Consider the following 26,153-nt stretch of genomic DNA (forward strand, 5'->3'; position numbering starts at 1 on the left):
CTATTCTAGATCCTCTCTATCTCAAGCAAGAATAGCAAAGAGTAAATGCAGCACTTGCGACTCTAGCTATCCCGTACATCTTCATTTCCCTTTTATTTTAATTTCCCCTTGTCACTTGTCCCATAACGGCATCCCAAAATACTTTTCCTTTCCTTGCTTTTCCTTCCCTTCCAATTGTATTTCCTTTCTCACAAACTGAATAAATCCGGATCGATCAACCGCCTCATCTCCTCCTCTTCCATCGTCCAGCTATCCCCATTCGGCACTATAGACTCCCCAGCACCAACCCAGAACGCACCACCGTCTAAGGCCTGCCGTTGTAATTCCCAATCGATATCAGCCTGTACTGTCATTGTACCAATACCGATACCCATTCCTCCACCTTCACCCCCATTTCCACCCCCGTCTTGGAAGAAAGAGCCTGAAGGTTGGAAATCAAATGGAGAATCAAACCTCGCAGCTTCAGTTAAAACCGGATGGGCAGCTCGCAAATGAACCTCACGATCATATTGCCTGATGAATTTATGCGCGCAAGTCGATCCAAGCAAGGAATATTCCGATTCGGATCCGCCGCGTAAGAATCACCAACCAACTCATCAATAACATTAGGCTTTTGCCTTCTCGCTTTACGTTTCTTCTTCTTGGGAGCAAAATCGTCGTCTTCGTCATCGATGAAATCCATATCAAAATCCATCTCCGTTTCTGTGGGCTTCTTGCGTTTAGAATTGATGAGACTTGGGAGACCGAGATGTCCCGTTCGGATATGGTCTTCAAGACTCGCTTTCGAGGTGAAGTCTTTTCCGCATGCGTGTTCTAGTGGGTCAAACGCTTCTAGGGTTATATTGGAGGAAACATCGAAAGAGCCGCAGATGAAGCGCTCGCCGTTATGGACGGTGCGGATGTGCACAGCGAGATTGGACTTCTTGGTAAACGTCTTGCCGCAATCGAAATACGTGCAAGGAATTGTCTTGCGTTCGTCAAGAGTCTTTCCTGAATGTTGGCTCTCGATGTGCTTTTGCAATTCGCGTTGACTGGAGCACTTTTTGTCACAGAACATGCAGTCTGAATGCTCTTTACGGATGTGGCTTTGTAATTGAGAATCGGTCGTAAAGGCTAGGAACTTGAGGGTGCCATCCAGGTTGAAGGAATTGGGGATTGTGCAAGAGGGGCAGACGAATTGGGGATCAGAGTGGACTCGCTCTACATGCTTGCGTAGACCGACCGCACCGTCGAATCCAGCATTGCAGAGCTCTTTGGTGATCGGATCGATGTATGTGCATGGAAATGGGGCGAGTTCAAGGTGGTCGGAGCGGATATGGCGTTGGAGTGTTTGATGCTTGCGGAATGTCTTGTTGCAGGATGGATAGCCTGTACATCTGAACCGTTCGTGGCCCTCATGAGCTTCTTTATGTCTTCGGAGTCTTGTGCCAGTCAAAAAACTCTTGTTGCATCCCTCCCAATCACAGATCCATTTGCGCTCTTGAGTGTGCGTGCCTTTAATGTGCTGCTGCAGATGCTTGTCCTCGATGTAGGTTTTATCGCAACCATCATAAGGGCACGGGAATGGGCGTTCATTGGTATGTGTTACTAGATGCCCTTTCATTCTCGCTGGGCGATTAAACGTCTTGGTGCATCCTGGAAAAGTGCATGGAATTGTCTTGTATTCTGAAGGAAACTTCTTTCGTCCGGGGGAAAAGGGAGTGACTGGAGTCTCAGCTCCTCCTCCTCCATCATCCGAGAATTCGTCCTTTTCATGATTATATTCGCTTCCATCCTCATCGTCCTCGTCGATTGGAGAAGAAGGGCTCTCTACATGGCTGTTAGTGAACATTGAATTGCAATATTGAAGAGTAAGTTGACCATTTGCATGAAGAGACTCTTTAATGCGCAATCTCTGTGTGGACTCTTCTAAAGAGCCTGCAGCGTTCCTCTGCCTGGCTTGGGTCGCCATTGTAGAATATCATGGAGGGGTTGGCATGAAGCGGCATTGATTGAAAATATTTCGAGATACGATTTTTATGCGGTGTGGCTGGTTATAAAAGCGGCACTCCATATAGCAGTTTGGAAGGTGGAATTCAGTGCCGCTCTTTCTGTCCAGAGCGAGGCTGACAGGGGCTACATTGTAAGTACTTCGCGCTAAACCTTAAACTTGAGGCGCATTCAAATTTCTTTGAATCAACCCGTACAGCATCGCAAATCTACAACCGCGACCTCAGCACGCTCCCTACACCATCTACCGATCTCTGTGAAGCTCCGCGACCCGCCCAGTCAAAATGTCTGACGACGAAGGAGGATGGGGTGATGCTGGCGGCGGTGGCGGCGAGGAGTAAGTTCCATTCCAGCTTCTACCCCCTCCAAGCATTGGTTAATACAGGCAAGCAGCTACTACGAGAATGACGAGCCCGAGTACGATCCCGATGAGCCAGTAGAACCCATTGACCCAGATGAGGAATCGCACCAAGTCGATGACATTGCAGTCGGTCAGAATCCAGACCAGCTCCTGGCTACAGGCGAACGAAGCGGTGTTATTGAAGCTGGAGATCTGGATGCGGCCATCGCGAGTAAAGTTAAGGGGAAGACACCGAAGGATAAGAAGATTCCCAGTGAGCAAAGGACGACGACACCTTATATGACAAAGTACGAGAGGGCGAGAATTTTGGGGACCAGAGCGTTGCAGATCAGGTTAGTAGGGATATATTTTGATGCCATGGTGTGCAAACATGTCTGATATGGTTTACAGTATGAATGCGCCGGTGCTGGTTGATCTGGAGGGAGAGACGGATCCGTTGCAAATTGCGATCAAGGAGCTGAGAGAGAAGAAGATACCCTTGATTGTGCGGCGGTACATGCCTGATGGATTGTAAGTTGGATCCTAAGTCCATCAGAATCTCGTACTAACTATATTCAGCTATGAGGACTGGTCGTGTGAAGAGCTATTGCAGTAGAATGAGTTGATAATTGACAGCATAGCAGGGGTGCTGGGCTGGATTGGCGTATAAAATGGCGTTTGGATGAGATAAATCATGGAGGCCTATTTACAAGAACAGTAAAGAATGACAGCTCTTCTTTCACTTCTGTTGGAATCCGAAACCGTACTCTATTGTTTCTACCCCATGTTTTCATCTTCAAAAGATGCCGAGTGAATTTCGCACCAACGCCGCAACATCTCCGACCTCAGGACCCATATGCCGAACAAGGATGCTAAATCCAGTCAGTCCTATGTCTGCCCCGCATTGAGGGGTTGAACGTCATCCCCCAATAAATAACAAAACACTCCCTCCCCTTTCAATTAACCTCGATTCCCCTCCTCGAACAAAAACCCCCTCCTTTCCATCAACTCACCAAGAAATACAATCCAAAATGTCGTTCAAAACGACAGCAACAATCGCCTCCTTTGGCGGCAAGCTCCTCAAACTCACCCATACCTCTAGCACCCTCTCCTGCGACATGGCACTAAACCTCTACCTCCCACCCTCGGCCGAATCCTCCACCCAAAAGATCCCAGTGTTGTTTTATCTAGCAGGTCTGACATGTACGGGTGATAACGGCGCCGAGAAGGGCTTCTTCCAGAAACGCGCCAGCGAAAAGGGCATCGCTATAGTATATCCCGACACCTCACCTCGTATGTCCGCCCCTCAATATCTCCTTTCCACAGCCTCATGTGTGCTCACATAGCCCCACCACGTGTTTACAAAGAGACTGGTCTTGAAATTGGAATTGGAATTGAAATCGCAGTTGAAAATGAAAAGAAATCGAAGCTGACCAAGAACAGGAGGACTCGCCATCGAAGGCCAAGACGAATCCTACGACTTCGGCACGGCGCCGGCTTCTACATCAACGCAACCCGAGCCCCCTGGTCCAGCAACTACAAAATGGAATCCTACATCACATCCGAACTGCCCACGCAGCTCTTCGCATCCTTCCCCTCCCTCGACAGCACGCGCCAATCCATAACAGGCCATAGTATGGGCGGGCACGGTGCGCTGACGCTCTTCCTCAAGAACCCGGGGCTCTACAAAAGCGTATCCGCCTTCGCGCCCATCTCGAACCCCGTCAACTGCCCGTGGGGCCAGAAGGCGTTCGCTGGCTACCTTGGGGAAGACAAGGACAGCTGGAAGGCGCACGATGCGAGTGAGTTGCTGAAGGGCTACAAGGGGAAAGCGCCCTTCGAGACACTGATTGATGTCGGCACCGGGGATAACTTCTACAAGCAAGGCCAGCTACTCCCGGAGAACTTCGTGGCTGCGGCGAAGGAGAGCGGGAATGAGAAGGGGGTTGTGGTGAGGTATCAGGATGGATACGACCACTCATACTTTTTCATCTCGACGTTCTCCACAGATCATGTAAACCATGCTGCTAAACATCTATTCGCATAGTAAGTGGGATGGAGTGGACTTCTCCTTAGGATGAAAAGAAGCTGACGGAGATAGAAGCGAGAACGAAAAGGGGAGACTTTAAATGGGTGTAAAATGGAGAGATGATGAGCGAATAAATATTCCAATCATGCAATGCAATATGCAATATACAACTGACCAAGCGCATACGAATCTATGCCTATCCTAACCATGAAAGCTCATACTTCCATTCCATTCCATGCTTGACCTCGAGCTCGAGCTCAAGCTCGCGGGTATCTCATCTATCCATGCAATGCACACCTTGTTGCACAGCAACACTAAGTCATTACCTCGTAATATCATGTCGTTATGTGACTTATATCCCCTCATGCCCCCTTTCTCTGTTTCCTGCAGAGTATATTTCAAGAAATCCTCCTATCAACCATCATCCCCAGCGCATCATCCTCCCCCACACCCATCCTCCCCCTCATCTCCGCCTCTGCCTCCCTCTTGATTCGAAAATACGCCAGCTTTTCAAACTTACTCAGACCCTTCCACCAATGCCTCCCCGCCTCATGCTCACTAATCCTTTCTAACAATTCCACAACCTTTAGTCTCACATCCTTGTCTTTATGAAACAGACCTAATGCGATGTAGAAGAGGCCAGCGTGCGATTCTGGCGCCACGGTAAGAAGCTGGCAGATCTCATCGTAGGAGTGTGTGTACTTGGACATGGCAAGGTAAATTTCTCGACTCGAGGAGGGCGTCAGTTTTGTCATGCGGAGCCGGTCGTGGAGGTGGTGGAGGTCGAGGGCTTTCAGGGGTCGGAAGGTATAAAGTTGGGCGAGGTCCTATCCATCGTTAATGATAAGATAATGGTGAGAAATGGGGCATGTACCTGTTTGAAGCTGAAATAACTCCTTGTATTCCTCCAGCCCTCGATCCGGCTCACACCCCCAGCCAGCTCTCGCAGTTTTGCCGCCTCGTCACTCCACACATATCCATGTCCACTAACGCTTTCATTACCTGGCTCGGCTTCTTCTACACCGATATAAAGTGCACTAGCTCCATATACACTTTCCTCAAACGCTGCAGCAATCCGTGTGAATCTCTCAACCCAGTCCCGCCACTTCGCTCTAATAGATCCCTCTCCATGACGAGCGGCAATGCTTCGAAGAACATCAGCCATAAACGCTTGATCTCCTGTAGGATCGCCATTGACAGGGGCTGTCAAAGATGCTGCATTCGCCAAATTTGCATACGCAGGATTCTGTTGCACGAAATTTGACAGCCCCTCTGTCAGAGGCTGTGGTTCAATCCTAGTACTGATTTTCATCCGACCAGTAGGTAAATCGCAAAGAACATCCCACCACTCTGGGTGGTTCTCGAAAGTTGGATTCGTGACGCCTGCTATGAATCCGGGGACTTTTAGCAAATCATCGATTTTGCTAAGATCCGTGTAGGGAAATGCGTGTCGAGTGAAGCCTCTCAAGATGCCCCCTGAGACTAGAGCGCATGCTGCAAGTACAGCTTCTGCTACTTCGCCGGATGGACGATTGTGCCCGAGGAATATGACACGCTTTTGAGTCAATACGGCATTAGCAAGAACAATAATAGGATGAGTCATTGCGCCATTAGTAGTGAGATGTGGGTGCAGGGTAAAAGGTTGAGGGGATTTCGCATGTGGTTCAGCAAACGTCTGAATAAGTTTGATGAGTGAGAAGTCGCCAACCGTTTCAGGGGAAATGGCGACTGGCACTTTGATAGGTATCGGGATTCCATTGTACATGACTCTCGTCTCAAACTCGTGGGTATCCCTCGGAACAGAATATTGCGAATGAGCAACGACATGTTGTTTCGTCCCAATTCGTGTGAGGTCTGTTCGTCTCTCTGGACTTTCAGCCATAGTTGCGATATCTTCAGGCGCTTCGCCTCTATCTTCCGCCATCCGTATCTGGATCATCTGTTCGAATTTCTCGACAAAGAGATCCTTGTTATCGCTAGCTTGAAGAAGGTATCTTTCCAGAAGACTCAACCGGGGCATCAATGATAAATCCATGGTATTTACGGCTTCGTAAAGCAACGCCAGCGTTGCCGGGTGAGGTGATTTAAAATACTCTTCAAGAGCTAATAACAATAAGGGCTGTATTTATGTTAGATTTGGGTTCACGAATAATTGAAGTGAACAAACCTTGTATATATGCAAGAAAGGGTGCCGTGTACATATCGCCATAGCCTTCACCACCGCTCCACGCTTTGCCGTCTTATCCTGTTTCGTATTTACTAAATTCAGCACATAAATTAACGGTGGGCCTTCTCCTCCCTCTGGCTCACTCTCATCTGAATCCTCACCAGAAGATTCCCCTAATTCAGCCTCTTCTTCTGTTTCCACATCATCTTCATCCAACAATCCCGCAGCCCTGTCTTCTCTCCTTTGCCTCCTTTGCCGTCTTGCTTCTTTCAACTCTGCTTCCTCTTCTTCTTGACTTGTATCTTTATGCAGGAAGAATATCGTCCAATCCTGATTCCGTACATGCGCCTGGTCTGGTAACATCAATTCTGCCAACATATGCTCATCTCCTGTTATAGCAACTGGGTATTGGTGTTCCATAATGGGACCCTTATCGATATCGAACGAGGCTACTAATATATACTCGACATGATTCTCTGCATTGTCTCCCCGCGGATACTGGGACCGTAATTTTCTCCTCGAGTGCGCATCCGGGTTGTATCTTTGCGGGGCAGAGAGAGAAGAGTGTTGCGAGGATATGCCACTGGAAGGAGTTTTCGAATTCGAGCTCGGATCAGAGATGCGATCAGTCTCAATCATGGGAGGATTGGGTGACCTGGACGGTCTTCTCGAATGCCTAGACATAGCGGAGGGAGATCTTGAGGAGGGGAACGAGGATAGAGACTGGCGGTGATTTGCAGGCGCGCTGCCATTGGAACTCCAGGTATCAGTAGTGCCTGTGGTGCCTCTAGTTGTAGGACGCTGCTGAGCGGTTTGCATTGCTTGTTTCGTGACTTTCGTGGTGTGGTATATCGGCACATAGGGGAGAGAGGAGGCCATCTTCAAGTGGGATAGAGGCTAGAGCGGAGGGCCTACCCTACTTTGTGGTGCTAGAATAGTGCGAGCTACAGTATCCTATCCTATCTGAGACCTGAGATGGTCCACTTGGCAGGGTTCAGGCAGGCATATGGTCCAGTAGGTTATCTCACCGCAACCCCTAAAAGACGAGCTGCAGCCTGCAGGGTTAAACAAAAACTACGGCAGTGGTACAGTAAGGAATTGAGGATTGAGGCAAAGTACGTGCGTCGGGGCGATGGTAGATCGTGGGAGTAGGGAGTCGAATAAATAATCAAAATAGGAAGTTATATTAAAGAAGTGGTGAGGCTGGCTGCACCCAAAAACGGACAAGTCAGGGGTACCCGGTTGAAACGATGTCCATGCCACGTGATAATGACTCGGCTGAACAGCCTTGCCGTTTGTTTACTTGGTTGGGGTTGGCCCTGTTTACTTTTACTTCACATCACAGCGATAGAATAAGAAGCTGCCACCAACTGCCACAGTCTTGTTTTATTGTGTAAGCTACAGCTGTTGTGACTTACTTCTAATCCTTGAAGCGTCACAAATCTATTCTCCTAGACTCAAAATACATCCGTAACCATGGTAAGATCTTACGTCTCCATTGCGGTTTCCCCACAAGTTTCACAGCATTCAATTGCTAATTCGAATGCTCCATACTTCAGTCAACCCCCTACAAGCCTTCCCCCCTCTCCTACGGCTCTCCAAGAGCTTCACCCTTCCGCCGTCCTGAATCCCCTGCCTCACCTTCTCCCCTCCGACAGTCAACACCAAACCCCTCACCCACCAAGATGGCCGCTTCAACCACTCCCTCGCGTCTAGCCCAGCAACAGCAAATATCTACACCCCCAGAACCAGAACAATGGACACCGCGAGGACTGGTAGCATCAGCAGGCAGGCGAGATCGAGATTTAAGTCCGACGCCTGCTAGCAAAAACAGTCCAGGTTTCGGCGGCATGCTCACGAACCGCGCGGCGGCGAATGATGGGAATGCGCTTGCAAAATTGCAGCCAGCGCAAGTGAGGGAGTTGAGAGAGGGATTTCAGATTCTGGATCGCGATAGTGATGGGCAGGTGGGACGAGAGGATGTTGCTGATATGTTGACGCAATTGGGTAAGATTCCCTTCCCCTACGAAATAGGATGCTTTCTAATCTTTGGGATCACATAGGGCTTTCAGCAAACTCGTCAGACATAACAAATTTCTTTCCCCCTTCAACACCACAGACTGTTACGCTGCCTGCGTATCTCAATTCCCTAGCTAGTCTCCTTGCCGCCCTGTCGCCTTCCTCGGAACTCCTTTCTGCTTTCTCGGCGTTCGATGAGGATGATAGTGGACAAATTGATTTAGCTGAACTTCGTGATGGATTATTACATACAGCGCCGGAACCGGGAGAGAAGCCTTTGACTGAGAGGGAGATTGATAGGGTCATGAGTGGATTTACTGGCAGGAGAGCATTTGGGAAACATAGTGGTAATGGCATGGGGAAACGGGGTGAGGTTTTCAAGTATCAGGAGTTTGTGTCTAGTGTTCAGGGTGGCGCAAGTGTTGATGGAAAGGAGAAGGGTAGTGAGGAGTGAAGACGGCTGGGCTGGTATAAGTGAGTCATGAATATCAAGGGAGTGCAACGGATTACGGGGTGGGTAGGCTTATATGGTGGGCGGCACAGTCTGGCGTTTGAGAATGGATTGTATATCATGCTTTTCCGATTGCTATTATAAAATACTGGTTATGTCCCTGCAAAAGGCTTTTTTGGTACGGGGCAAATTTCCTTTCCCCATCTCAGTCAAATCCATAGATTGTGCAGCAGTGAGCATTTCTCCGATGTATTTAATCCCATTCGGCTTTTCCCCTCTGCTATAAACATATATGTAATTTTCTACATAACTCGTCATCATCATCGAATCATAATATCGTCGTTCACATGCCGTTAAATCGTTCCCTCGTAAAGTAAAATTCCCATGACATCCAAATTTCACTCCTTTTTCTTCGTATCCCATGTACTCGCCTTACTCAAGGTCCTCTTCCTCATCATAGCCATGATCTCCTTCTCCATTGCCTCACTCCCCCGTTCCAAATCCTGATCCTCATTCTCATATCTCCTCTCCCTCTTCTTCTCCCACACATACCATATCCCCACAATGAGTGCCGTGATGGGGATCGTGATGGCCCAGTAGATCCAGAACCGGCCATCGACGACTGGTCCGGGGTCCTGGAAATTGAAGAATGTCATCGAGAACACAGAGGCGAGGTATGCGCCCGGGAAGAAGATGACACCGAGGAGAGAGATGGTTTTCATGGCTGCTGAATCCCGTTTACTGGCGTGCGCGAGCTTGCGCTGTTCCCCGGCCATTTGGAAATTGAGCTTTGATTCCTTCTGGGCAATGATGTTGTAAAGCTAGCATCCGATCAGCACTCTCCTCCAATACCACTCAAAAAAAGGAGGGGTAAACTCACCGCACTCCTCTGGATATCCAGCCTCTGCAGCGTCGTATAAGCATAACTCTCGATCCCCTGCAACTTAACCCTATAAAAGTCCAACCTAGCCAACATACTAGCCTGCAACTTTCTCATCCCGCCCTCCGCCCTCCTCTCCTCGCTCAACTCCTTCCAAAACCTACGCATCGACTCCTCCTGCGCCCTCAAGATCTCAATATACGCCTTCGGCCGCTTCCACAGCACCTGCGAGTGACACTCGACCAGATCCCTATTGACCGCATCCAGATCCACAGTCCCGTCCTTCACATAGCCCTCGCGCTCCTCGATCTCGCTGCGCATGCTGACGGCGTGCTCGAGCCGCCGCAGCCAGTCCCGCGCGTCCCGCTGCTTGATGTCCGTCTTGAACGACACGTCGTGCGAGAATATTATGATGGGGAGGAGCATGGGGTGTCCGATTTGTAGTGAGCAGGCTTTTAGGTGCTTGATGCATTCTACGATGTCCGAGGAGGGTGTGCCTTTGCTGAAGCCGGTCGTCATGCCGGCTTTGACGTCGTGTGAGAGCATTAGTTCCCAGCCGCGCGTGAGGCCTTTCTTGCGGACGTCGGATTTGCGGTATACAATTTCTGTGGGGGAGATAGCCTTGTTAGTATGGATGGGTAGAAACAGACAGACAGCAAATTGAGAGGGGGTAATGAAATATACATACGCAGATGCGGGTTTTCTTCATCTTGGTCCCAAGCTGACCAGAATAAGGGGCCTACAGCACTTGTACTTTCGATTCCGCGGTAAGGCAGGTTCAGAGCTTCCACCATGTGCTTGTATATTTCAGGGCGGAGGGAGATGACATGCGGGGTGAAGGTCTCGGGGTGTTTTGCATTTTGCTGGAGACTGGTACATACAATAAGCATTAGCATATGTTCCTCTTTCTCCAGCTTCACGAAGACAACAAGGTACCTTAGGTACTCACATCAATCGCATAGAAGCTACCACCTTGACTCCCGCCCGCAGCACCGGGGGCGCAAAAGCTCCCTACACAACCCATTATGTCAGCCATCCTCTCATCGCCAACCCACTCGGCGCAGAAAACAAAAATCGCATACCCTCCGGTGCAGAAAGTTATCAAATTCATCCGGTGTCAACGGATGCTCTTCAATCGTATTCAAGCTCGGATCCTACTTGCGCAAAAGCCCAACCGATTAGCAAAGCAAGTCCAAATCCCTCATCTCCAGTTGCAGGAACTGATCCAAGGAAGGACACACTCACAGAGTATGTAAAGATCTCGAGATACGTCGTCGCCTCTTGCACATGTTTGCAGCGATCCACATTCGCCTTGAACATGTAATCGTCCATCTTTATCCCCTCCTCAATTCCAACACCGACCGATTCCACTCTACTTCCAACTTGCAAATATCAATCAAAGACCATGCAATAACAACAATAATAATAATACGAGAAACAAAACAAGAAGAAAAGAAGAAGAATAAGCAAACCAACAAACTTACCTACCGTAGATAATCACACCTTCACCCCGCCTCCACCTTACTGTACTCGGTCTGAAGCTCCTGCAGGTAAGCCCCCAACCCCGCGATAAAAAATCAATCCAGTAGGATAGACACCACTAGACCTGCGGAATCGTTCAATTTCCGGGCCGTGGACGGGCACGGGAAAGGTGCGTGGGTGTGGGGTGGGGCTCTACAGTGCTGTAATGCCGGTACGACGATAGGTGTTTTTGATTGGTAAGTTGTACGAAAACGAGGTTTTCAGCTTTCCCCTGCATCAGGAATTGAGGCAGAGACATACAGTCGTATACGAAGTAGAAAGGAATCTGTTGGCAATACTCGGCTTGAGACAGAGACAAGACACGGAGAATGAGAATGAGACATTGAGAGCTGTGGCAGTAAAAGTCTTGATCAGGGGTCAATGAAGATGTTGATAGAGTATCTGAATATTCTGTGCATTAAGTTAGGTATCCGAGGTATCCAACAATAATTCAAGCGGGTATACGCGGTATGAACCCAGTCTATCTCTACAAACTCCTGCCGCTATGCTTCAAAGCTCGTCCTGACTTCCACAATTACAGTACTTATAATCGTACTCGGCCATCCTGTCGACCAAACCAGCTCCCACTACGACTTGGGCCTGCACCATCATCACCAACATCATCATCGTCCCCTCCCATCCATTTCGGTCGTTTCATATTTTGCATCCATTTCGGAGATTCAAATGTATCGACAGTATTTCGCACCCGGTGGCCAAATGCTTCGAAAAAGTTCTCATCTTCTGGTGCTGTGGAGGCGTGTTGTTGGGGGTCTGCGCTAGGCCTCGATGTTGATGCTTGGCCCAGAGCTCGATGTCTCTCTGCTGGCGGAACTGTTAATGTTGGCGCAGTCCGATTATTTGGGTTGTTTGGAACGTGAGAACGTCGATCTGTAGCAGTGTGTCCGAGTCGGCCCAGTGAGGAGGCGCCTTGTAGTTCTCGTTCTATCAAGTCTCTACCCTCACGCCATGACCCGGTACCATACCCGCTCTCATTATCCTCATCGTCATCTTCAATCACGTTGCCATACCCAGCACAGCTTGCGACCTTGCCATAAAGATTGAAAAGCGTGGCACAGACAGGAACCAAAATAAAGATTGGGAATAGCCAGTCGAACCAAGTTCCGAGGGGCGTCAAGGTTATGTACTGCCCAAGGAAGTTGAAGAAAGTGGTCTCCTTATACAGGCTTTCCGGTGATATAAATGTCAAGAAATTGAATGAAAGAGGCACTGTAAGCTTGGCCACTTGCATGGCATACCACATGGCACTTTCGCCATGGGTGTTCCTTCTCACAAGTGCTCTGCCCCTCCAAACTTTGACCTCTGTAAGAGATATGAGAGCTGCTGCGCACATGTAAAATATCCAGCACGCTGCAATGACCTGTCCAGCGAATCCGATTCGCCCTTGCTGTCCCTCGGCATGGTGAACAACCGTGACGGAGATTATGGAGAAGTATTGGTTGATGGGTTTGGTAACCTCAGACCAGATGATGCAGAACGAGGCGAGTGAGAAGAAACAGCCAAAAAAAATCCTAAGGTACGGGATAAAGTGATACCTGTAGAGGTATCGAGTAAAAGGGGTAAGGACAGAAAAACGGCCAAGTATCGGGGCATTGGGTGATGCTTCCCCAATCTCAATACGTTTCGATCCAGCAGAGTCCAAAATAGCTTGAGTATCCACGGAATCTTGTAATATACGATCCCATTCATCCAGGTATCTCGCTCGTGTGTGGCGAGCCCTATCCAACTGCCTGCTCAGATCCGCTAGATATCGCTCAGTGATGACATTTGGAACATTTACTTGTGGAGCTGACAGGCGCCGTGATAAAGTACGAGGACGAGATTCTGGCAGGTGTGATTCGTCTGCCAGTTCCTCTATCCAATCCTTGAACTCCTTCGCAGACCCGGTGTTCCTTTGCGACAACTGTGCAACTTGGGCTTCAAGGTCCTCAAGGTTTTGAATGGCATCTTCCATCTTTTCATGTACTTTTGCCGCCTCAGTTTGGATGCGCTTTAACCTTCCACTGATACTGGCGTTCCTGAATAGTCGTCTTGGTATTGCGACAAGTCCATGACCCATCAAATAAATGCCCAGTATCAAACCCCAACAGTATCCTAAAGCCATCACCAAGCCTTTCAACGAGGCTGGTTTTACGCCCGCTGATATGAAGAAGTATATCATCCCCAATAAACCAGTCCCAAACAAGGCTCCCTGGTACTTGGCGTTCGCGCGCAAAGAGTACAACAGCCTCCCTTTCGGATCTCGGTACCCAGCATCGGCATATTCTTCAAGGATAGGAAGGATAAACCTATAGCAAAGTCAGCATGCTAATATGCCACCATTCCAAGAAATACTCGTACCAAGTAAGGCCAAAAGTAAGCCAGTAGCTAATGCGCCATGCTACCAACAACACTCGATCCGGTAGCCAGATTCCTCTACTAGCATCATCGCCTCGGGAGCTAGACGCAAGATCTATTGGAACAAGTAGTATAATACTCGCAGGTATCCCGAGTGCAAAGAATATCGGCACGGTGAGGTATGCCGGCGTGGTGCGCAGAGGCAGGTAATGGCGCAAGAGAAGGAGGACTCCGAGTGAGATGATGAGCAATGCGATCAGAGAGAAAACCTCTGATCCAACCGCCGACGGGTTTCCTATCATGTTGATTGCAGCAGAGTTGAGATTTCCATCGGCTACAGCACTGGAATGGGTTATCCAAGAATGTGAGGATCTTAAGTGAAGTTTGAGAGTGTTTGAGGCCTGTGATGATGCTCACTCAGTCTTTCCCCGGTGGTTGATAGATCCACCCTCCACCTCAAGATTGCTATTCCCGGACCGAGGATGCTCCGTATCTTAGGCTACTGTAAGCACCACATACCCCTGCAGGAAGATAAGATGGATCTCCATTTTATTTTGTCCACCTAGCAAAGCAGTTTGCTAAGACTTCAAAACGCAACAATCACCCCTCCATCAACATCCAGATCAAGATGTCCAATCTTGACCCCTCTCTTTCTAACAACTCCATTCCCGACCAAGCACATGACCAAGACCTTGCTTTCCCCAACCTTGCCAGGAATGAGACTGTCGATGAGACTAATGTCTATGACTTCCGGTTTGCCAATGCCGGATCCAACGGACAGCAACATGGTATTATCGAATTTTCCCCAAATTTAAATCTACATAACTCATTCTAACCCTGTAACAGGTATTAACTTTGACGATATGGATTCTGCGGCCTTGCTAGAAAGTCTCGCAAACTTTGAGCCGCAACCCACCCACGAAGCGATTGCGCCCGCCAATCCGAATGAGGGCAATAGTTTCGAGAGACTTTTGGAAGCTGCTGCAACAGCCGGAGACCAAGAAGCCGAAGAAGATGTATTCGAAGAGCAACCCAGTGTATCAGATAATGCCACTAGCTCCCCCAATCCATCCCAAGGCCAGCAGCCATCTCCGAAGCGCAAGCGAACAGGAGGACCTAAGGAAACATCTAAGAGGCCAGGGAAAAGGCAGAAGGTATTCGAAGCCGAGTATGAAGCGCGACAGGCAAAGGAGCGAGAGATTTGGGGTACCGAAGAATCTGAACAAGGTGATTATGACGAGAAAGACCCCAGGTATGGGCGCATCTCTGGTCTTAACCCAAGATCTATGGGTGTTCATTCAGCTGCTGCTCTGTTCCGGCGTCCTTCGGAAAAGTCGAGGAAGTACGCACGTAGGTTTGGTTCTATCAATTACTAGCCGATTCAATCTAAAATATTTCATAGGGCCCCCAATGGCAAGTCTCTTTGTCTCTCTCCAGATTACTGCCGAGGAATTCCTCCAGCTACAGGCCGCAGCAAAGGATTTCATGCTCGACCCAGATCACCCTGATCGCTATGAGACTGTGGGAAGCAAGGAGAGGGGCGATACCGATATGGTCAAGCTGAAACTATTTTCTTGTGTGAAGGCGTTTTTGGAAGATACATGGGGCGAACGCCTATGGGGCAAAGGGGCTACGGAGCCTGAAAAAAAGACCTTAAGGTGGCCGGAATCAGATAAAAGGTAAGAGCCTACTTCACTTCGTTTTTCGGGACAGTGGGTTATTTGTGATGCTCCTTGAGGTCATGAAAAGACCAGGTTCAGAGTTAGTTTCAGTGATCAATGACTCTAGATTTAGAAGGCAATCGAAACTTTGCTAATCGTAATTAGAATCACAACCCTGATCACTCCTCTGTTACGCCGCATGGTAACAAATGAGAGGCAACGCCGTTACGCTACTGACAAGCGTGAAGCTGAAAGAGCCAAGGAGAAAGCCCAATCCATGATAGATTCTAACGATGACCCAACTAAGCCCGCATCGATCTCTCCGTACCCTCATGTCGATCCATTGGATGATTATCATCTCAATGTTGCTCCGCATCTCCCAGCAGAACTCGTCGAAAGCCCGCTAGATGTACAGAATGGCCCCGAGCTCCTCGAAGAGGCTGACGACTCTGCTGTCAAGTATCACCTCAATATTGTTGAGAATCATAGTCGCTTTAAGCCGAAGCTTACTTTGAATCCGATCACCTGCCCGGGATTCTCCAGTTTGGTTCAGCACATCCATAACCTATTGGAAGATACGAGCAAGAAGATGAATAGTATCCGTGTTCTGGGTCCTTTCGGCCCGGTAGATATTGAGGATGAAGATGCTTGGAGGGAGGTTACTACGAGTGTGGATGAAGAGGAATGGATGGATGGCGATGTCAAAATCATCGTCCGTATTGAAGAGAAGTCTTAGCATACTGGGGCTAGACTGCTTTTTGATTTAGAAAGAGACTAACCGGACTCATATTCCGGACCAAAGGTATCATACTTGTACTTGTAAAGTGCATTTGGTCATAGCTAGCCTTCGTTAGCTTCCTTGCCAACAAGCCTGGAATATAGAATTGGCTCACCTTGGAAGCTGATCACATCTTTTTAGTCTGCCACTTAACGTGGCTTGATATTGGGCTTCCCATCATTCACACTCAGATCACCATCTCTTCAAGACTTCATCCAGTAGCTTTCTTAAGCACAGCAACAACCAACCACCTTTTCCTCTCCGTAACATCCTCTATCCCCCTATCCTCAACCCATGCTCTCTCAGCCCCATCTGCATTCCTCTCCCAAATTTTCTCCACAACCAACCCATCCTCCCTACACGCCGCCTCGTCAAAAAACCCCCTCATCTTCTCCCTCCCCGTATGAAAGCCAGCCACAACCCACGCCCTGCCCTCCTCACTCAGAAACCAACAGATACTCCTCCGCAGGCTCCCATGCTGCCACGGCATCCACAGACAATCCGCCACCAAAACCCTCCCAAAAGCGCTCTTATTCTCCACCGCAAACCCATCATCCAAAACCCCCCACTCATGTCCCCTTACCTCAATCTCACCCAATGCCTTTCCTTCCCCTTCTTTCCCCCTCCTCACCGTAACATTCCGCTCCACATTCGTCCGAATATTCTCCAACACCTCCTCTGCTGGATAATCACTAACGACCGTCCTCCGCGCGCCCCTCAAACAAGCAACCAACCCCCCCAATCCAGTCCCCGCCCCAACCTCCAACACACTCGTCCCCGCTACGCCCCACTCCTCCCCGCCCTCCTCCATATACTCCGCCAACAGCACCGCCGCATTCCACAGGAAGTGCGAGAACAGCCGCCGGTTATCCTCGCCCTGTGGATCTGCTAGCGTTAGGTGGATGGCGCCGTGCACGGGTGAGAGGTAGATTATGGGGGTGAGGGAGTCGCCATGTTGGTTTGTTATGTCGTCTGGGAAGATTACGCCGAGGGACGAGGAGAGGATGTCTTCGGGCTCTGTGGAGGGGTTCGGGAAGTGGATTTTGTCGGTGAGCATTTTGGGGGGTTTGCTGCTCCTGCGTGCGTGGAGTGAAGCAGAATTGTGGAAGTAGAAATGGAAGTGAAAGTGGAAGTGGAAGTGAAAAATAAGGAGGGTCCAGACCAAGTTGTTGGAGGGTGGAGGGGTAGGAGCTGAGATTGTGTTGACTTTTTGGAGGGGTAAAGAATTCTGCCATTCCAGTCTCACCGCCTAAGGTGAAGAAGAATTCAGGCGGCTGTTTCTATTTGATCTTCATCAAGTTTCTCTCACTTCAAGTTGATAGTCAAGGGATAATATTGTTTAGGAGATCAATTACTCTTATATTGAATCATTATCTTTACTAATATCACATTCTTCCTCCCATGCAGCTATTCCAAACACGCTTTGACGGACCGGCCGAAAACTGGAGGAAGAAGAGAGATGATTGATGAACCATGATGACAACGCTCAAAAATACTTTCCCCGCTCGTCTGATGCATACATGCTGATTGATGATGATGATGACTGAGAAAATATGCTTTTTTCTTTAGTAGTAGTGGTATCGTCCCCATTCCCAATTCCCCAAGCGCCGAGAAGTAAAAAACAATAAAATTCAAAAAGTTGTAGGCATGAAAGGTATCTTCATAAAACATAAATCTCATCATAACTGAAGAAGAGAGGGAAGAAGCGGGCTTATTGCTCCTGCTTAAGCTCCATCAGCTTCTCCAAATCCATACGGTTAATACCAGTAAGGTCATCAGCGATCCAGGGACCCTTCTCCTCCTCGGTAGAGTTATGGAAGGCATTTGCTCGGCGCATCGTCTGAACATCCAGGTCTGTGACATAAGCCTTATCGTCGTTGAGCTTCATACGGACCTCATAGTTCGTGTCGAGCATCATGTCATCTTTCCAGAGACGACGCGGCCCGTCAAACACGCACAAAACGCGCTTCTTCAGCTTCATCTGTGCAGAAGGGCAGCCCCAGGATGAAGGGTAGTCCTTGCGCTTCTTGCGACCCTTGGACTTCAACGTCACGCCTCCCTTGGAGTGCGTGAGTCCGCGTGACTTTTGCACGCCATGGGCAGGATTCCTGCTCCCACGGTCTTTTCGTGATCCCTTTGATCGGAGGGTAAAATCATCATCGTTCTCGTCGTCAAACTCATCCTCATCTTCATCCTCATCTGCTGAGTACATGTTTTGGGTGGTAGTTGGCAGTTGATTGCTGCGCAGAGTATCATGCACAGCCTGATCCTGCTCCACCTCTGCGAGACGCGCGGCATTGATCGCCTCGGACGGCTCTTCCTGTTGGACAATTCGGAGCACACAGTCGTCCAGATGCTCATAGAAGTCTTGAGCATTGCTAAAAGTAGCCGAGCAGGTTGAACACTTGCCAGTGGCATCGGGTGCGTATCCTGAAAGCGCTTTCCCGTTGTTGATGTTGCTAGAAGTCTTCTTCCGGGAATTGGGAGGAGTCTGCTCAACCGCGTGGACTGAGGTCAAGTGTCTCTTGAAAACATCAGCGCGATTGAATGACTTTTCGGCGTTTGATCCAGAACCCGGGCAGAAGCCGCACACCATTGTCCCTTTGTAATGGGTCAAAGTGTGTCGATTTTTGTCGTACTTTCGTGCAAAGCCTTTGATGTGGTAGTCGCAAGTCTGGATGGGGCACTTTTCAGGACGTTCGGTTTGGTGCGTCAACATATGCGCCTTCAAGTCCTTGAATACTTTTCCGCACTCTGGGTATGTGCAACGTCCTTTCTCCTTTGCATCTTCACCGCTGTAGCCATCTTGACTACTATAAGACTGGTGTGATGCCAATGATGGTCTTCTTGGTGGTGGGTAGGGATATCCATATTGTGTGTTTAAATATGGAGATGAGCTGCCCTGTCTGACAGGCCGAGGGCTCCTTGACATTTGCGACAGGGAAGGCGAACCGGGATAAGCAGGTGGCTGATAGGCATCATTGGATTGAGCCGTGGAAGGTGGCCGTCCAATATATTGAGGGTGCAGGATGGAAGGATCTGAAAAAGTCGTTAGCATATCATTCAGACTTGTTTGGTGTTTCAAAATGGCATTGACAGAGGAAACCAACAGGATGATTCAAGAGGAGGCACAAAATTGCCGCTAGACTGAGAAAAGAAAGGAGATGGATGATATGCGGCAAATGACTGATTCGATGATTGCGAGACAGCAGAAACGGGGGATCGCAAATCTTGAGGCCGGCCGGCGGAACTCGTTGAGGCGAAGCGTGATGGGCTGAGAGCTTGAGAAGGTCGCCACGAAAAGGTAGGGGAATTTGAAAGCGCCGAATTAGGAGATTTGAACCAGTCATCTCTAGGTTCCTTTGTCGCGCTGGCGGGTGTACCTGGTGAAGCCATTGACCCTGAATTGAAAGGCACACTCTTCTGGTCGTCGAAGGGCGAACTCAAGGTACTTGGAGAAGGGACAAAAGTAGACAATGAAGAAAGAGACTCGCAATGTGATGAGATCGAACCGTGCTGACGAGATCTAGAGACTTTTTGACACTCACCAACAAAGCCATTTGGCTTGGCTGAATTGAAATTCAAATCGAATTCTTCCATACCTGAAGGTGTGAAGGAGTACTCGTTGCCTGAGGGGTAACTATCGTATCCGACTATCGATGGGTTTAAACCCAGACCCTGTGGTGCCCATTCTGGGATTGGGACATTGTGACCGTTGACCGAGTGTGGTGAGCCCACTGCCGAGGAAGCAGCAGATGCTCCTGAGGCGGTGGAGTAATTTGATGGCGCTCCTCTCAACTCTGGAGACTCTAGGTATTGGGGCGCTTCGGTTGCATACATTGTTGTCGAATTGAACGGCGAGCTAGCAGGAAATCCCTCGAAGTTCCTTGGATAGCTGTTCTCCATCTGTATGTTTTGCATGAACGGAAAAGCTGGCGAGAACATGTTCTGTGGATCAGGATAGAGTGGGAAATCGGCCTCTTCTCTATCGCTAATATTATTTAACATATTGTAGGTATGTGATGCGAGTGAAACCATTTTTGTTGTATTGAGACGGTGATGGTTGGCTGTTGTCCGGGTGGAAGCCACTATCGCCGACTATATAGATACATGATTAGAACATGTTGCAAATAAATTTGAGCTTCAATGGTGTCAAAGTCGTACCTCTTCTCCGTAGGAGAATCCACGGCGTAGAAGATTGTAGATGCGAAAGGATGTTTGGACTTTATGATCGCGATCAAGCTCGACTTCTATGGACGATTGGTTGGATCTCACCGCGCGGGAGGTAGCGAGCGAAGACTGGGAACGGTGGATCAAAGAGTGAGTGCGGTGGTTTGGTATGTCCCGAGACAGGAGGGGTGACTATATATGATATGTGGTGGGTGTGGTGGAGAGTGAGGAGGAAAAAGGAATAAGTTGGGTAGAGTAGTAAGATTAAGTATAATGCGGTCAGATGGGTGCCTTGTTATTGCCAAGTCGATATGTTTGAATGTCGAGGTAGAGTGAGTGAGTGGTCTGGAGGATGATGTCCATCTTCTGAATTGGGGGCACCTCAAGGACTATAATAATATTGGTCTGTCGCAGAGCCGTCAAGAGGTGCTCTACTGCTAAGCCCACCCACAGGACAAGGACAAGGGCTTACAGAGGGTGCAGGCATCAGAGTCTGCATAGGGTTGGCCCCTGTTATCCAAAATGACCCCGGAGAGCCTTACCTGATGCCAACGACAGTCCAAACTCGATCGGCTCAGGGTAGTGTTGCAGGTGTTGGCGACTACTTTTGGCATTGCCAGCTAGCATATCTCGCATGGCGTTCTCTACACTGTCCCCAATGCTCACCGTCCGCCGTCCGTACATGCACCGCAAGCAACACAGCCTTATCCCCAAGCGGGTACCCATCTGGGAATGTTTGGTTGGGACGCTCGCTCACAGGGGAAAGTAGCATGGTTAGGGCGACGTGCTATGGCGATGTCCGGTCAAGTCGGTCAGAGGAGATGATGGAAGAGATTCAGACTTCTTTCCAACCAGCACAACGCAGTGCAGTGCAGTAGCATCTCCGCATCTTGCTACCTACAAGTACAGGAGTTGTACACGATCGTACTCGTACACGCGATTACGCTCTAGAAACGTGGGTTTGTGATGCCCGAACCATGACTGACCCAAATATACTTCGCAGTATTACAGGTAGAAAATACAGAAGAAAATAATGAAAATGCCACTCACTACCTCACTCCGTACTCGTACTTACTACGGCGGCCATGGATTTGTGGAGTGTGGCAGAATGCCAGCCTTTTCTGGGTTGCACTTGCAGATCTCACTACCTTAAAGAGAACAAGCGATTATCTTACGACTGGGGAAGGAGCTTTGAAGTTCGAGCCCCATGTCCTGATTCGCTTCACCGAGCCTTTCTCAGAAAGGTGGGTTGTAATTAGATCTGCCACTAAGCCGATTGAAGTTATTGCATCTCGTTCGCTGGCAAAGGTCTAGAGTCCGGACAGCATGTTTGAGATTACGAAGTATTGGAGAATGGAGATCGGAGAGAACTCGAGGGCATGAGAGTGGTCGAGAAACGAGGGAAGACCTCTGTTCCAAAGCCACATGTATAAGGGCATGATCTCGCAGTCATCCGGCCACAACATCCTCTCGTTGCCTAGATGCAAGTTGGAATGAGTCCAGTAGCATAGTTTCCAGAACGCCGAGTTTCGTTGGAAGAGCAGAGCATGAAGCCTTCGCGGCTCTGACAATTCTGCGTATGTAATCACTGTACATAGGTAGGTACTGCCAACGGACGCTTACGGAGTACGGACGCACCAACACTGCTGTGGCGCTCGGTCAAGGGGGACAGGCTCGGGCTTACCTGTTCCGGAGAAAACTGTGGCTCATGGTGCTTACCTTGTCGAAACGATTGGCTCTTATACGAAGGAGTGTTAGAATAACCGAATAGGGGTAGGGGTGGCCCCCTCTTAAAATAGCTTCCTCTCCATCTCCCTCTCCCCCCATGTCACCCTTGAGTCCCTCCACCGTCGCCGAGTCGGCACATGAGAGTGTTTCCTGGCTGCGCAAAGAGGCTATGCTGTGCCTCGTAGAGATACCATCGTCATTTCTTACTGTTCTGTGGATAGAATACCGCGACGTGCAGTACTAGCATAACCGTCACTCCACAAGTCCATAATTCCAACTACTCGAGTAGGTATTACTCCCAGAAATGCGTCATAACAAATACCGGTGAGATTGGTCATCGGAGTTCCATGCCCCTGTCTCGATAGGCACTAACAGATGTCCTGGTCTGGACTACCCCTGAAGAGCCCGGACGGGAGCGGTAGCGTATGTCGCGAGGCAGATTTACGGAGTAAAGAAGTCGTTGATTTCTTGAACTTGTCTATCAGTGGACGCCTGCCGAGCGAGAGGCATTTCCTTACCCCTTATTTCTTGCTGCCTTGGTGGACTGCCGTATTTGGAGTGTACTCCGTAGGCAAATGGAGATCTCCAACTTGCTTTCTCTGGCCCGCTGAGGTGCAGAAGGATTAAATTCCTCATCTCAGCCTTATGGTCAGTAGCACACTCAATTGGCCAGCCAGTCTTCTCGCAATTCTAAATATCTGCCCCTTGGCGTGAGAACCTTATCCTGACAATTGGGTTCCTGTTGGTTTGACTGGCTGCTCTATTTAGACTCTCAAACAAAAGGAGCCGTTGAAGGCCGGACGGAAGCTACTTTCAACGGAAAGTGCTGTTTTTCATGCCAAGGCAAAGCTTGCCCTGTTTGTAGATAGTCAGATCTGAAGACCAACTCAATTTCCCTTAAATTATGAGAACGTTGGAATGGTTTACGATCCGTGTCGTAATCGTGCAGGCATGAGATTCATGTGACCTTTGGTACGGTATCTCGCCAATAATGCAGCGTCCCGTTTCTCATACGGAATACATGGCAATATGCTATTTTCTCTCCCAAATCTGCAGTGACCAATAATCCTTCGCATCCTGATTTTTAAACCTTAAAAGGATGCCTCTGTACATGTGTTGTAATTTGAACAGGTATCTATGTGGTCAGAACACCGAACAAGAAACTAACATCGACGAACCTTAATAATGATTTGGCCCTGAGGAAAGCCCATACTAACAAGCCCCACCCTTTCGTATTTCTCGTTTGGGGTGTCTGAAATATTACTGTAGGGTTCACTGTAGAGCCTGCAGTGCACAGCCTCGCCCGCTACCCTGGGCGTCTCGTGGCCATGGCTCATCGACGGCCTGTGCTTGTAACCCAACCCCTGAGCCTTCCCAGGTAGCCCCTACCCCTAGTCGAGATCCTGGCCCTGTGTAGGGCTTAGGGTGGAGATCTGGACTCACATTTACCGAGCCAATTGTCCTCGATCGCTTCCCTGGCTTCGGGCTCTCCGTCAGTGGTCGCCTTTGCGGAGAAGGGTCACCGCCAATTGGGATCCATCGTACTAGAGCCAATAGACCCCTCCTTTTCACTGTAGGGCAGAGTGTTTGAAGAAGACGGCGATGACTGACTGCATGTGTTTCGCTGATTCATATGAATTAGTTACGCCAATGGCAAGTACGGCACTCGACGTCACGGAATTACTGAGCAACCCGGCGACGGTAGTCTAACGGTCGTGCTGTGCAAATCATGAGGGTGATCTGGATTGATGTGACTTCGATTATGCAGTGAGCGTCTAAGGAAGGTACAACGTTTCGACAAAGAAAGGCTCCTCAGCTTCCATTATGATTGATGGCGTCCGCACTTCATCGGAGTCGACCTCAGACTCAGAGACTTGTGTTTCGGTCAAATCTTCTCTTTGTGGGTAAGATTGGTTCTCTGCGGGGTTATCCTGGAGCAATTTACCTTTGATTCCCAACGTTGTTACTAAGCTTGAAGCCTCTTAATCTAGCGCAGAGCCAGTCGTATTTCTTTGAGGCATGTAAAACCGAAGAACAGGATAGGGCAATGAGCCAGTCTAGTCTCAACTGGATTTAGAACTCGGTTGTGACCCGCTGCTGTAACTCTGCTGCATATATTGACTCTATCAACATGTTACAGACTTATCTGAAATGCTATTGATATGGTATTGCAAGCATCCGCAAATAAACTCAATAGTCCGTGCTCTCCTCTGAGGTCTTAGGGATAATGCAGAGTTGTGAGTTCTCCCGCGTCCGATTTGATTGGCTGTCGCACCTGTTGACTCGTGGGGGATGGCGCCATTTCGAAACCTTGATGGATTACCACGTTGGTGTCAGATCGATCCTTGAGGAGCGGGCAGATTATATATTGCCAATAAGGTTAGTGCTCCTTTGGACGGGAACTTTAAACTCAAATTGGAAGATGGTTGCTTTAAAGTTGAATTTAAGATTAGGAAATATCCCATCCTAAGTGGTCAGAATTGCCCTTGACCAGGTTCTAGACATCTAGAGCACATAGCGGTCGGTACGTGCATGGCAGGATGTTACTATTGCAAGCATATTCCGGAGTAGTGATGCTTCGTACTGCGTACAAGTCGGACTTAAAAGACTTGTACAGTGATCCTGCAACCACATGGCTAATTGATCTGAATGTCCCATTAGACCGGGTCAATACGATATTAGGAAGATGCCGCTCATGTACAACCCTGTTGCCTCGTGTCGCAATCTCGCAACCCTCAAGGTTTTTATTTTTAAACTCACACTTTCATGAGGCTCTTACTGTGCCATGCGATAGGTTGGATAAGATGAAGGGGACAAGGGCCAATCAGCCTGTGCCATACGGAGTAGAAACACTCAGCGGGTGCAAAAGTTTAAGCCTGGTGAGCCAAATGATCTTCTTGATTGGCTTGATGGCTTTGTCAGTGGAAAGCTTATTTGCCCCTGGTTGATCGTCTAGTGCTCCGTACCCGCCATCTTAGGGGTATTTTGGTAAAGTAGGGACGGGATAAAAAGGTACCGCGAACCCAAATATCTTGCTTGATGGGCGCTTCTTGAATTGTGATGGCTAGACCTTACTCCATTCTGCAGAAACAAGTCCGTCTGTTCTGATAAAGGTTAGTTAGTTCGAGGGAAAATATATTAATTGAGCCTGGGGAGCCTGGGGAGACTGTGGGAATGGGGGATGGGGAGCCCACGTGGATGCTGCAATGCGACTCTATGCTGCCAAAATTGGTAAGATATAGCCCAAGGTCGGCGACTTGAGATCCAAACCGGTGGGACTGAGTGGCTGGCCGACCAATGCGAACCCTTCCGGCCGATCTAGCCTCTGCTGCCCAATGTGCTTAAAGACATGAGAACCCTGCCCATCTGGACTTGTATCTTATCATTTTTTCTGCGCCAGTGCAGTCCCGAAACCCCCAGAAACATGCCAATGCCTGCCGGGCCCTGGCTCATGCCATACCACCCCTTTCCTAAAAAGCAATTTTTAGGCGAGGGGCGACTGATTTGAGAATGGGCAGCGGGGAAATATGTTGTCCGTGCTCTATCGCAGTCTGCCACCCGTTACCACGTACACGGTAGTGGATTTTCGTGTGAAAAGACAAGCATGAGTGGAAGTCTCCGTTCGATATGTACGTACAGCGCCAGTGTGTACCGTATGGCACAACAGCAATGCAATGCAATGCTCTTGAAGAGGTGGCGGATGCCTCGGTCTCGGTATAATACGACCGCCGCGTGATATCGAAGTCTGGATGCTTTGCTTGGCTGCCTCTGTGCTTCTTCTGTAGGACAGTCGAGAAATTCAAGAACCCCTCTTCTATTTTTGACATGCTTTGTAGCGTTCTGAGTGTAACCTCAATAAATAGTATGCAGGTACAAGAGAGCCGAGATGCTTCACATCGATAGTTTGGAGATGTAGTTCTAATCCTGGATCCTGAATCCGCGGTGTGTGAGAGAAATCAAGATGGGGCATTGAAATATCGAATACCCCATTCCTTCCGATGTACAAATGCGGCTTCAAATAGAGCAGTGACGTACAATACTGACCGAAGTCTCGACCGCGTACAA

The 26,153-nt window shown here is 49.0% G+C and overlaps 9 protein-coding genes across 9 annotated transcripts; 3 read left to right on the forward strand and 6 right to left on the reverse strand.

The window, feature by feature from the left end:
* Window positions 1-188: 188 nt before the first annotated feature.
* On the reverse strand, window positions 189-1,951 carry sfc2 (Transcription factor; the record flags this gene model as incomplete). The annotated part of the gene is made up of 3 exons (XM_031147514.1): window positions 189-513; window positions 594-1,809; window positions 1,861-1,951. The coding sequence occupies 3 exons, from the start codon at window positions 1,949-1,951 to the stop codon at window positions 189-191; spliced, it is 1,632 nt and encodes a 543-aa protein (XP_031008833.1).
* Window positions 1,952-2,273: 322 nt separating this feature from the next.
* On the forward strand, window positions 2,274-2,945 carry RPO26 (DNA-directed RNA polymerases I,II,and III subunit; the record flags this gene model as incomplete). Its single annotated transcript, XM_031147515.1, has 4 exons — window positions 2,274-2,326; window positions 2,383-2,682; window positions 2,741-2,860; window positions 2,909-2,945. The coding sequence occupies 4 exons, from the start codon at window positions 2,274-2,276 to the stop codon at window positions 2,943-2,945; spliced, it is 510 nt and encodes a 169-aa protein (XP_031008834.1).
* A 415-nt stretch (window positions 2,946-3,360) lies between these two features.
* Window positions 3,361-4,376, forward strand: ESD (S-formylglutathione hydrolase; the record flags this gene model as incomplete). Its single annotated transcript, XM_031147516.1, has 2 exons — window positions 3,361-3,622; window positions 3,676-4,376. 2 exons carry the CDS (start codon window positions 3,361-3,363, stop codon window positions 4,374-4,376), a joined length of 963 nt encoding a protein of 320 aa, XP_031008809.1.
* A 380-nt stretch (window positions 4,377-4,756) lies between these two features.
* On the reverse strand, window positions 4,757-7,404 carry mesA (the record flags this gene model as incomplete). The annotated part of the gene is made up of 3 exons (XM_031147517.1): window positions 4,757-5,185; window positions 5,233-6,477; window positions 6,526-7,404. The coding sequence occupies 3 exons, from the start codon at window positions 7,402-7,404 to the stop codon at window positions 4,757-4,759; spliced, it is 2,553 nt and encodes an 850-aa protein (XP_031008808.1).
* Window positions 7,405-8,084: 680 nt separating this feature from the next.
* On the forward strand, window positions 8,085-8,998 carry rlc1 (Myosin regulatory light chain; the record flags this gene model as incomplete). The annotated part of the gene is made up of 2 exons (XM_031147518.1): window positions 8,085-8,532; window positions 8,589-8,998. Coding segments are annotated over 2 exons (858 nt in total), but the record flags the coding sequence as incomplete, so codon positions are not given.
* Window positions 8,999-9,393: 395 nt separating this feature from the next.
* Window positions 9,394-11,207, reverse strand: LHYA1_G002543 (uncharacterized protein; the record flags this gene model as incomplete). Its single annotated transcript, XM_031147519.1, has 5 exons — window positions 9,394-9,816; window positions 9,876-10,480; window positions 10,564-10,745; window positions 10,825-10,886; window positions 11,034-11,207. 5 exons carry the CDS (start codon window positions 11,205-11,207, stop codon window positions 9,394-9,396), a joined length of 1,446 nt encoding a protein of 481 aa, XP_031008806.1.
* A 733-nt stretch (window positions 11,208-11,940) lies between these two features.
* On the reverse strand, window positions 11,941-14,053 carry SPCC622.11 (LIMR family protein; the record flags this gene model as incomplete). Its single annotated transcript, XM_031147520.1, has 2 exons — window positions 11,941-13,702; window positions 13,755-14,053. 2 exons carry the CDS (start codon window positions 14,051-14,053, stop codon window positions 11,941-11,943), a joined length of 2,061 nt encoding a protein of 686 aa, XP_031008813.1.
* Window positions 14,054-16,401: 2,348 nt separating this feature from the next.
* EFM7 (Protein N-terminal and lysine N-methyltransferase) lies at window positions 16,402-17,247 on the reverse strand (the record flags this gene model as incomplete). Its single annotated transcript, XM_031147521.1, has 1 exon — window positions 16,402-17,247. One exon carries the CDS (start codon window positions 17,245-17,247, stop codon window positions 16,402-16,404), a length of 846 nt encoding a protein of 281 aa, XP_031008812.1.
* A 654-nt stretch (window positions 17,248-17,901) lies between these two features.
* LHYA1_G002546 (uncharacterized protein) lies at window positions 17,902-20,228 on the reverse strand (the record flags this gene model as incomplete). The annotated part of the gene is made up of 2 exons (XM_031147522.1): window positions 17,902-19,229; window positions 19,301-20,228. The coding sequence occupies 2 exons, from the start codon at window positions 20,226-20,228 to the stop codon at window positions 17,902-17,904; spliced, it is 2,256 nt and encodes a 751-aa protein (XP_031008811.1).
* Window positions 20,229-26,153: the final 5,925 nt, after the last annotated feature.

This window comes from Lachnellula hyalina, assembly GCF_007821495.1.
Source record: "Lachnellula hyalina strain CBS 185.66 chromosome Unknown contig00011, whole genome shotgun sequence".
In the NCBI taxonomy this organism is placed as follows: domain Eukaryota; kingdom Fungi; phylum Ascomycota; class Leotiomycetes; order Helotiales; family Lachnaceae; genus Lachnellula; species Lachnellula hyalina.